The sequence below is a fragment of the Pelecanus crispus genome, chromosome 3, assembly GCF_030463565.1.
Source record: "Pelecanus crispus isolate bPelCri1 chromosome 3, bPelCri1.pri, whole genome shotgun sequence".
Taxonomy (NCBI): Eukaryota; Metazoa; Chordata; class Aves; order Pelecaniformes; family Pelecanidae; genus Pelecanus; species Pelecanus crispus.
In genome coordinates this window covers 130,530,048-130,542,375 of record NC_134645.1, presented here as the reverse complement: position 1 = coordinate 130,542,375, position 12,328 = coordinate 130,530,048, and the positions used below count along the sequence as shown (strand labels likewise).

Sequence of the window (12,328 nt, the reverse complement as noted above, 5' to 3'; positions counted from 1 at the left end):
CCTCCACAAAAGGGATGGTGCAGAGCATGCAGTCCTGTTGAAATGGTTGGGGAGGTGGCTAATTCTTCAGCTGTGGCTGTGTTAGGATTCCCATGTGCACAAGGAATTTGGTGAAACACCACAAGCTGGTTCTGGGATACCAGAATAACACTTCTAAACAAAACAAATTACTGATTTACGCTTCACAGCATTTCAGCTAGGCATTGTGGAGCTTAAATCTAACCCTATTTAGACAGTTGATCCTAGAATATAACTGATACAATGCCTTGGAAGTGAAAGCCACCACCTCCCTCGGCCAACCTGCTGTAGTCACAAACACTTGGGAACTCCAGTTTTTAGCTTTGCAGAAGCTTCCAACGTTACGTCACCTTGAGCTCCTTCTCCTCTCTTCCCCATCACAATAAGTGCTGGTGAAAAACTGAATCACCACTTTTGTTTAAGTGTAGGGGAGAGCCACTCACAGAACGATCCATCCCTTCCCTAACTGACTGTTTCTCTACTCCACTTCCCCAGTTTTCCTCCTGAGAAATCGCTGGCTGGAACGTACAGCAGTCCTGCTCCAGATCCTAACTCCCTCCAACAGAGCTACAGCAACTCTCACCCCAGTGATCACAGAGAAATGCCTTTAAAAAGAAGCTCTTTTAGCTTGTGCACTGCTAAAAGGCTGCAGATGAGACTTCAAAAGCTTGTGCAAGAATCTGGACACTCCACTCATATTAACTTTAGTAGGAATTGATGTCCAAATCCATCCCTACAAGCCTGAAGCACTTTAGCCCACATTCCTTGCTCTTAACAGAGGGAAAGTATATTCCCTGTTCACTCGGATGGGATGTTAGGAAACAAATTGCCACCCCAAAGCACAATAAATTGTACGCAGTGATTGTGCGGGAGGAGATATGATGAACACCTACTACTACATTAAAGCAGAAGTAACAGGGAGGGAGTAGAAGTGTTTTGGGCTCTCTGCAGAGTTGAACAGTGTGTCTGGTTTTATTCAGCACAGCAGAACAAGGAATGCGTTCAAAACAGGTAACATAAATCATAAACCTGGAGAATTTCCATGCAAAGAGAATGAAAAAGCTTCAAACAACTTAGTATAGAGAGAAGAGTAAGACGAAATAAAAACAGTAGAGGAGATGAAGATACTTTATCCTCTTGTAAAAATAATAAAGGGATAGTTAAGTGAAATGCAAAACACAATCATAACTGATTAAAGGAAGTAAATGCTCTTTTATACTATGCATCAGGCATCACTGAAACTCATTGCTGCAAGAGACTACATCAACAATTTGCAGGATTTTTTTGCCTTGTTTGTTTTTAAATCTTGCTGTTTATACAGCTAACAGGAACATTGAATTTCAGGACCAGACAGCATGCTGGGCTGGACTCGTTCCGTAGATAATTAGAAGCTTATTTCCTGGCCCATCCCTTTCTGATGTATCATGCCAGGCATGTTATTAATGCTTGCTAATAACTAAGAGGCATGTCTCAGTAATTCCCTATTTTCTTCCAACAATTGAGCAGCTAAGCACATCTTTTCATGATGGGCAATTTCCATATAGTTTACATTGCACAAGCCTACCATTACTTTGAAAAAAGTAACGCAATTCTCCACTAACAACCTATCCAATAGAAACGACCATTCGATGTCCATTTCTGATACTCATTAAAAATCCCCTTAAGCGCTAGTAAGCAGAGCTCCTGATTGTGAGGTTGTGGAGTCACCGATTTAGAAAGAGAGTGTTTACCTAAGACAAAAAGGCTGGCTGCTGACTAAGGCTCTAACTTAGTACCTGGAAGCCTCAAGCCCAAGTCCTTGGTCCCTCCTAGACTGATGGTACGGCCGTGGACAGGTTATTCAGGCCAGGTCTGTATTGAGACCTTTTTGCTTGGTAAAATTACACCAAAACATCATAGTAGCTGAGCCTACTGTGGATACTCTTTGCACAGGCATGAAAGGGTTTCTGCCAGGGAATAAATAATGCATTTGTTAAAGATTCTACTGAAAAGAGGTTATATAGATGTTTCACATTATATGAGTTACATAGACAGTGTCAGCTGCAAGATTTTGCCCTCCTTCTGCTTACACTGTTAGTTCCAGCTCTGTATTTGATAGAAGAAAAAGAATCCCTGCTCCTCTCCCATGCCTTGGAAACAGTATGACAGCATTAAACCATAACCAGCTGTAGGTACCACTAAAGTGTTAGGTTAATGGTTGGACTGGATGATCTTAAAGGTCTTTTCCAACCTAAACAATTCTATGATTCTGTAACTCTACTATGGCTGAGGGAGCTGGGGTTGTTCAGTCTGGAGAAGAGAAGGCTGAGGGGAGACCTTATTGCTCTCTACAACTGCCTGAAAGGAGGTTGTAGTAAGGTGGGGGTTGGTCTCTTCTCCCAAGGAACAAGCGATAGGATGAGAGGAAATGGCCTCAAGCTGCGTCAGGGGAGGTTTAGAGTGGATATTAGGAGAAATTTCTTTAGTGAAAGAGTGGTCAAGTATTGGAACAGGCTGCCCAGAGAGGTGGTGGAGTCCCCAGCCCTGGAAGTGTTCAAAAAATGGGTAGACGTGGCACTTTGGGACATGGTTTAGTGGGCATGGGGGTGTTGGGTTGACAGTGGGACTGATGATCTTAGAGGTCCTTTCCAACCTTAATGATTCCTAGTTTTTACTTTAATGAAAAAATAATCCAGCCACCAAGCCAGGAAACATGAAATTCTTCCTCTGCCCTGAATTGGTTTAGTGGTGGACTTGGTAGTGCTAGGTTAACGGTTGGACTGGATGATCTTAAAGGTCTTTTCCAACCTAAACGATTCTATGATTCTGTGATTCTTTTCTATGATTCCATGATTCTATGATTCTAAAACTGGAATGCAGCCCAAAACAGCTGAGAATTATTGGAGTAAAAGGATGACAGTAGCTGTCCCTCAGAGGACAGCAACAAGGAATCAAAGGCATGTGCTGAGCACTGGGTACCTGACACGGACATCTAGGAGCTGCGTTGGTGACCATGGCTGTCTGACATGTCAGCCATCTATATAAACCTCCATATGCTTTGATTGTTCAAAACCAAACTAAACCAAACCAGGCATCTTACAGAACAGAACGGAGCAATCTGATCTGGTGTTCTCAAGCGTGTCTAAACTTCAGTGATTTATGACCCTAGGAAAAGCACTAAATGAAATAGCAGCCTCAGACTTTCTTTGCCTGGGTATTACTTTGTTTTGGTTTTGCTGTTAAGCCAGGCTTTTGAAAGAGCGTTGCCATATGCCTAGGGCTGCTGCCTCCCACCATACAAACTGGTTTTGCAAAACAGCCAGTATGTATCAGGAATTTGCAATGAAGAGACCCATTTAGCCCATCATGGGGTGGAGGTAGTGCAGTTACTCCACTTCCCAGTGTTTACTCCACTTTCCAGTGTTTATACAGCAGCTGTAAGTGAACACCCAAACACGCAATCTTAGCTGTATTTCACTTACTGTGAAATGTGCAGTGCTTGCTTCAGATGGCAGCTCAGCGCTGAAATGCCTAAAGGCTACAGCCATTTCATAGTTTGGGAGCCACAAGGATGTGCGTACACAGTATATTGTGTCATTTAACACAGGCAATCCTTAGGCAAAAATGTAAGAAGCCTAAGAATGGCTTCCTATCAATGATATCCATGGGTCTAGATAAAGCTGTTTGTGCATCTCATGATTAAATGTCCCTAGCTTTGTGGGTCATAACCTGTATGACTTGGCCTTGTCAACCAAGGCCTGTACCTGTAACAGGTACATTACTCCCTCTGCGCACTGTGCTTTGTCATAAGGAAAGTGATCTGTTATCCATTGCTGTGAGTCCTTTCCTAGATAATTACCTTGATCTACACATGAAGCACAGAGGAATGTCTTAACAGCTAAACAATAACTTGGCAAAATCTCATTATCCACAGGCCTCTGGAGAATATAAAATGTCCTAAAAATTAGAGGACACAGTTATCGCTCTATAAACACAAAGACCCATCATATAAGATGGGTTAATTAATCCAGTCTTTGACAGCTGCATGTTTGGCTTCTCATTTTTGGAAGGGCTTTCACTTACACCTGCCAGTTCCAGTGCATATTGTGAACTAAAATTTTGAAGCAACGTCTTTTGTAGAATATAGGCTGTCAGTGAAACCAATGACACTGTGGATCAACAAGGACACCCCAGAAAGCAGAGATACAGGGGAAATTAGAAAGCATAGCCAGCGGCATGGCTACAGTCTTGTACTCAGAGGTCAGGCTTTGGAATTGATTTATTGGTGTGAATGAGTTTTTTGGTTACAAAAAAAGTGGTGAATAGGTGGCTTGCCCTGCAGTCTGCATTATTCTTGGTAACAGATTATACATAATTCACTGCACATCCTGCTTGAAATGCATTCAAGCACCTGGAAAGAGTGAGGACTTTTGGTCAGACCCTACTTCCAACAATGCCTTTGAAGCACCTACAGATGATAGATAGGATGGGCAATGGCAATTTCCAGAAAAAGTCCCTGGACTATCTCAGAGGAAAAAAAAAAAAACAGTGCCTGAAAAAGCATTTAATCTCTGGACTCTTAAACATGCAATGGCCACTATGCACACCTCATTGAACAGTTTTGACCACAGGAACTAAAAGAGCCAGTTTTCTGAAACTGCATGCCCCAAATGGCTCACTGTGTCACAGGAGTAGGATTTAGCCAAAATGATTTCTCAGTCCCACTTGTTCCTTTCCCAGCCTGCCTCGCATTTACTTCAGTGGGAAACCTACCTGTTCCCAGTGGAGAAAGTAAGAGATTTCCTTTCTTGATATACGAGATACCTCTGAAGGCATGAGTTATACCACATCTATTTAAGGTCTGGTTGGCTAAAACTTCCCTTCAAATTATTATTCTGTTGCAGGGAAGATCCCCTCAACATATGTTGCAGGGAGATCCCCCCCAAAGATAGGAACCTTATCCTTCTTTGCTTCACTGAGATGCTAGCTCAAGTAATTTCATTTAAAATTGCCAACGACAGCTCTCTGCTGCAGGCTTTAACTTTTTTATATCAAACCTCTCTTTCAAGATACCATTTCTCCTGCAGCAGACAACATGGTGCCTATTTCAGCTAGGGAGGTAGGAGTTGGGATGACTAAGTGGTCTCTGATAACAAGCTCTTAATTTTACAGACTTTGAAATAAACTGCTTGGACAAAGGGAATATTCGTGGTTGCAGTCTGATAAGAGCAAACATTCAACCATGTGTACGCCAGATAGCCTTCTGCGGGGGAAGAAGTAAAACAGGCGAGCATATGTAAGTTATATGCTGAAATAAACATCATGATAATTTTTGAGTTGAGGGAACACCATCATTCATTCCTCCCCCACACTCCTAAATTAATCACAGAAAGCAAAGGAAAAAAAAAAAAACAACCAACCTTGTATGAATAATGACACAAAACTATTAAATAGCTGTAGAAGCGTTCATCAGAAAAACAGCAGCCACACAGGACTGTGTTCCAGAAACCCACTCACTCTGTGATCTTAGCAAACACCAAGACCATGGTTTACTTACCTCAGCATGGGGAAAAGGAGGTTCTGGAAGATATACCTTTGTTTGTTTGTTATGACACAACCTTTAAAAGAAAAGGAAAATAAGCTGGGTTAGAGAGCTGTGGAACATCCTGCAGTATCTGCTGCCATCTACTGTTAAATTTCTTCTGGGGAAAGCCATTTCATATCTGTGGCATCAGATGCAAAATCACCAATTTGTTTTCTTACTTCCAGTCTTTCTGCTTAGAGGACCAACACCTACAGGACATGGCAACTCAGTCATAGCAAGATCACTTAGAAAAAGTGCAAAACAGCTGAAGTAATTCTGTACACACTATGTAACAGAACTCCTTTGCTGTTGAAGACAAATTTGTAACTCAACATCCGCATCATTTCGTAGTCCGGACCTCAGCAGTTCTTGCAAAGCCAAATCACCTGTCAACAGAAAAATTCCAATTGCCTCATCCCACTTCTCAGCAATGACTTGGTCATTTTGTTCGTTATAATCTAATTCCCCTATGCATTTTAGTATTGCAGCTACAATGTTGGTAAAGTGCCTCTTACCATGGCATAATGCTCACTGTTACCTGCTATTTTACATCGATCTTTTATTTTTAAAACATAAATATTGAAAGTTGATGATTAGCTCTAGCCAGACTCCTGATTCATCCTGTTACAGAAGTTAAAAAAAGGTATTTGTCAGAGGCCTGTGTGACATTACAATTATCTGTAGTGACACTGTCCTGGTGGCTTTTTCTGGGAAACACTACCCGTCTCATACTGTCTTCACTTTATCATAAAGCAATAAGCCTGGATCAAACTAAATTTTATAAAGTCTAAGACGTACTAAGAGCAGGACATTTCTTTTAGCTGACTATATAGTAGAATTGGAAGGCTGGAATCCCTGAATTTCAACCCCAGTTCTGACCCCAAACCTCTATTTTACAGATGTTCAACCTCCGCCTCCATTTCTACCTAAGCAAAACATTTACCTTACAGGTAAGTGTTTGGAGATTAGCTAATGTTGGTTTTGACTTTTGAATATAAGCCACTACAGCAAAGTAGAATCCAAAACCATGGTGTATGAACACTTGGGTTTCTGAATTGTGCCAGCTAGACACAGCAGACAAAATGACCCAACTGGCACACGTAACATTCCTGCTACTTTGACAGCAGCATCTAACCCAAAAACTATGGAGCTACCACTTCAGCTGCTACTGAACTGAAATCACCATGCAAGTACAAACCAAACAATTGTTTAACTATAAACTATATGAGTCAACACACCCTGGTAAGTACACTGAAGTTTGGCCAGGACACCAAGGCTTGATTGTCCTACTTTTGCTGAAAGTAATGTGATTAAAATCCACCAGATTTCATTCCTCTTTACAATTCTCCTGAGGGATCAATTCATCTAAGATTTCCAGGACCTCTCTTTCCTTTCCTGAACTCCAGACTTAAAAAAGTCTGGAAGAAAGGAAAGAAAAGCTAACTTACTCTCTTTAATAATCTAGAGCACCTCTCTGTTTGTAAGAATTTAGGAGCAGTCACAAGTGGTTGGGTTCTTCTTTCCATGGCTCAGAATCACAGAATGGTTGAGGTTGGAAGGGACCTCTTGAGCTCATCTAGTGCGACCCCCTGCTCAAGCATTGTCAGCTAGAGCAGGTCATTCAGGACTGCATCCAGTTGGGTTTTGGTGTCTCCATAGATGCAGTCTCTACTCCACAACTTCTCTGCACAACCTGCTCCAGTGTTTGACCACCCTCACAATAAAGAAGTGCGTTTCTTTTGTTCAGATGAAATTTCATGTGTTTTAATTTGTGCCTCTTATCCTGTCAGTGCACTACTGAGAATAGTCTGGCTCCCTCATTTCCTCCCATCAGGTATACACATTGACAAGATCCCCTCGAGCCTTCTGTTCTCCAGGCTGAAGAGTCCCAGCTCTCAGCCTTTCCTCATCTGAAAGCTCATCTTTGTGGCCCTGTGCTGGCCTCACTCCAGTAAGCCCATACCCTTCTTGTACTGGGGAGCCCAGAACGAGACACAGCACCCTCCAGGTATCATCACCAGTGCTGAGCAGAAAAGGATCACCTTGCCTGACCTGCTGGCAGTGCTCTGCCTAATGCAGCCCAGGATGCTGTTGGCCTTTTTTTGCCACAAAAATACATTGATGGCTCAGCAAAATTAAGCCTGAAAAAACTATTTTGCTTGTACAGGGAGCCCATAGTATAGTTTTGGGAGCACTGGATAAGACGTGCAAACAGGCACAGCTAAAATTCACTCAAGTCAGGTACATCATCTAATCCTAAGTGCAAGTACCAATAGGACAGATTATTTGAGCTTTTATGTTCTATAGGAAATGATGCTTCCCTAATTACAGAACATCTACTTACACATGCACACACCCCCTTGTGACTCAAGAAACGTGTTCACAATTCTAATCGAGTACATAGAATATGTCAAGTAGAGATAACCTGCATGTATCTATTTACCATAGCTGAGTGTGTGAATTGAGGCTGATGAAGCAGCCCTTTAACACCTACCATTCCGCAAAGATCTGGGAGAACTCAAGGGAGCTGTTGGCAACAGGTGAGATGAAATAAAAAGGGACATTGGAGAGTCCAGCAGAGTCAATAACCTGATACAGGCACTCCAGCAGATCGTATATTACTCCAGAGGGGTAACAGGGAACCAGCACATTTCCTCCATTCCGGACAGTCATAGCTAAGGCAGAGAGAAAGTAAAAATCAATTAACAGGGCTGATATTTAAACTTTTTAATGGAATTCCTTTAATCCAAATATTACACAAGGTATAGAAAGAAGCTATTGCAAGAATTAGCAGAACACATTATGCATATGAATTGGGAGGAACACTTCTAATCATTAAATACATTTATTTACTGCCTTCTCCAGGCTTAGCGGAGCAAATGATTGTGCTCCACTAGCGGGGGGCACATAACAGACTGAGCACATGCAAAACTCCTGACACGAGAGGGCGGTCTTGCACTGGCACATCAGGATAAATGAGTGACACAAAACACCTTACCGTCAAAATAAACCCTGCTCCATCTATTAGCTGTCCAACAGAGGGGAAGGACAAGGGTTCGCAGGCCGCAGCTGAAAGCACTACACGTGGTAAACTGTTCCGTACTCAGTTTTCAGTGCCCTAGATGAATGGCTGAAGTTGTGGTTATTTCAAACGGCCCTCGAAGCTAGAAGGGACTGGGGGAGTTTCTCCTTAAAAACTCTAAATATTTCTGTCCTTTCAATATAACAAGAACAATTTAAAACCTCTATGAATTGTAGACAGCATGGGACTAGAGAAAAATGAGGAAAAGAAAAAAAGGAAAATAGGTTTACTCTGTAATTGAGACAGATCTGAGGACAACAGCAAAAGCAAGCACAGAGCAAACATTTTGTTCTTTTGGCAGAACGAATTACAAAAATCCTGTGCCTTATGGGAAAGTGGAAATACTTTGTCCAGCTCACTGAGCAATTGCTGCCTCACTAGGATTTCATCTGTGGTCATGGGGTAAAACCATCTACTGATGTTAATTGCAGTGCAGCAGCAGTAACATTATGCATCAAGGCATTACACAAAAAGCTGTGAAAGAGCCTGAAAATGCATATATTACATCCCGCCATAATCACTTCCTTGGCTTCCATTTATTGACAAGCTTTGATAGGGTACAGATTTAGCACATTAAGGGTCCTTTTGCCCCACCCACACGTTTGAGGAAGATTTTTATGGCTGAATGTTTAAAGGTTTTACGGAGTCTAGGGAAATGCACAGACTCTGTAGTAGGATTTTTCACACGCATTTAGGTGCTTGACTCCTTTTAGCAGTCAGTGCCTATTACACGCTGCTCTCAACAACACTGGCAGTCAAAGACACCTTCTATACCAGAGTTGTAACTGCAGTGTAGTGGATTTATTGCCTAGGTTTTCTCCAGGTCACATAAAAACTATACCATTAAAATATTTGTGAATACGAATAGCAATACGTCACGTTTGTCTAGAACCTGAGATGTTACAAAACATCCCAGCAACGTGTTATATTATCCCTCTTACATGGGTAAGTCTAAACTATCCCATCTGTAAACAGGATGTGAAGAGAGGAATGAGGAGATTAAGAACATTTTCAAAGCCATCTGGGGGCTGAAAGTTAAGCCTCTGGCTCCAGGACCAGAATTTGCATTGCTTCATTCATTATGCACCCAAAAATTCTGCAGAGAGGAAAGGTAAGTACCTATATCCACAGCTACAGGAATGCTGCATGGGCCAGAGACAGGGGATGCGGAGCACAGGGCACATTAGCGATCAGTGGAAAATGCTAAGGAAAGGGGTATGTCTGCAGCTCGCGCTCTGCTCTGAACGAAGGTACTGGCTGAAACACCAAGGTGCGTGTCACCGTGAAATGGCTTCCTTCTTCCTTCACTCAGGCACCAACCAGCTCCACCTGGTTAAAACGAATGGCTCACTCCTCCCTTTGAAGAGGCTGGAGGAAGAGCTTTCATCTAATGATGGGCTGGTTAAAGAATTTGTCCAGGCCATGAAAAATGTGGGTTTCATTCCTAAGCCTTAGAGTTTGAATTCACAGCTGTCTCTTCCCCACAGCCATTCGTTCGCTATGGGAACCTCAAGCGTTTTCTGTTGAAAACAACCAGAAGTTCAAGATTCCTGGGGCCACAGAGAAACTAACGGAGGGTAAGGTCTTGGAGCAGACGCCAACTTGAGTTTCTGTTCCTAGGAAAACTACAGAGCTGGTTACCAATAATTAATATAAAATCACAATCCAGGGAGTGGAGCACTCTTCCAGCCCGCTGCCCCTACCCACTAGCCCAGGGACCCAGGGGTGCTGGCCCCTTGAACCTCATGTTCCTGGCAGCACAGTGATGCACCTTTGAAACTGGCCTGGTGGATAGTCCTATTCCCCAGGACAGGGAAGGACAGCAACACGGCTACCCCACCGCTGACAAGGCTCTGCGTGACAACCTTCTGGTTTAGAATACACTATTCAGTTCCTCAGTGCAAGTTTATTTGTATGTGCTGTGGTCAGCACAGCTGGGCACTACTTCTTGAAGGTGCTCTTAAGCCGTTCCATAGAGGACTAAGAATTACCTCCCAGCTTCTGCAAAACAGAGATGAAAACCTTTACAAGCATATTGCTTTCCATGCAAGCAGCAGGTCCAATCTGGCTCCCTGCACCACTACGGCAACTTTCTATAGTTGTCAGTAAGAGGACACGTATATTCGAAAGCTGTTTAAAGCCCAATTTATCTCGGTGACTGATGGATGCACTCTCTTGATAAAAGTTGTATAATAATCTTGGCATTTCAAATTTAGTCTCCTTTAGTAGCTGCATAACAAGTTGTTCAATTTACAACTCACAATAAGATACTTGCTTTTCGAACAGCTGCCACCACAAGGTCAAGTTGGCACCTAAAAAGCAAACTGTGCTCTTTTCTGCTTTATATAAACACACACGCGCACACACACGGAGGCACGACTGCACACGCACACAAAATATCACAAACTGCCCCTACAGCCAGCCTGGCAATTTTGCTGATGATGCCCAAGGCAATGTAAAAATACAATTGCTTTTCTTGAGCTGCAGAGTGCTGGTGCTGCAGTGCGGAGCACAGAAAAAAGGGGTTTGGGCTAAACTGAGAGGAACTTGGAGACGTGACAAAGCATGGTTTCAGTGCTGCACACACAATGCGGAGAGGAAATCATGCATGTGACTTGGTAATAATGGGAATCAGCGTCTACAACTCTACGTGCTGGGATGAAAACAGAGATCAAGGTGAAATTTTCACACTTCCATTTCTCTGCCTCACAACACTTACTCACGAACACGCTGTTACCTCATGACACACATTTTTGGTAAATTTCCAGTGTCTGCTTTACAGTTTTTACCTCGCGTGTTCTAAGCTTCTTGTGAAGTCCCCTGAACATTTTGGAAATGGGAAAAATATATAAAAACTATTGTGCTCAGCTTGCCCACTCCATTGCTTTTCCCAGTAATCTATCACTTTTTGGACTGTTTTACACATTTGAAAGAAAAATGATTCACTGTTTTCTTCTCCTGATGTTGGGTAGATGTGTAAATACTGCTGGCACCATGTAAAAGACAGCCTACCACTGCATTATTCGTAGAATTATTTAATTTCCTCAGGTTGCTCTTTTTTGGCAAATACCACTCAAATTCCAGATTCTTACCATGGTATTATTTTAAGCATATATCTTCCTTTGGTCTTTAATAATTTTCTAATTTCTCCGAGTTTGTCTCATTCGAGATAGAAGCTGGCTTGAAGACCTTCTGCAAAACTCTCAGAATAGTTCAGAATGTTTCTGTAAACCAGAACAACTTGTCCAGATGAACACCCACCTGTACCTACATATGTAACCCATTTATTTATATACGTTCATCTTTGGGATTTTGCTTCGGCCCAAGCTACATCTCTAAGACTTTGTTTAATTTTTAAAAGGATTTTAATTAACAACAGTCTTACTCTTGTTTACTTAGCATACAGCTGTTGCAGTTCAAGACATGAGTGACTGCCAAGGTGCTTGCTAGAGCACATTTGCAGCAGAGCTGGCAGCAGGGCAACACGTACCACTCCTCGGCCTCTCCAGTACAAAGTCTAACTAAAGCTCAGACTTGCTTCCTTGGTGGTTTAAGGTAAGATGATAGGATGTGATCATGGTACCATCTGTCAGGGGGACAGTAACCCCCATAAAGGTCCAGAAGGGACAGAGAAGGGCAGCACAGCTGGATCTAGCACAAGATCA

At 42.5% G+C, this 12,328-nt stretch overlaps 1 protein-coding gene across 3 annotated transcripts in view; it reads right to left on the bottom strand.

Moving 5' to 3' along the window:
- Positions 1–12,328, bottom strand: part of INTS9 (integrator complex subunit 9) — a 77,637-nt gene that overhangs the window by 30,036 nt on the left and 35,273 nt on the right. For all 3 annotated transcript variants that reach the window (XM_075707006.1, XM_075707007.1, XM_075707008.1), the window contains 2 exons: positions 8,076–8,256; positions 5,555–5,615 (listed from right to left, as the gene is read on the bottom strand). In XM_075707006.1, coding sequence (XP_075563121.1) covers positions 5,555–5,615; positions 8,076–8,256 — 242 coding nt within the window. The remainder of the gene's footprint in view (positions 1–5,554; positions 5,616–8,075; positions 8,257–12,328) is intronic.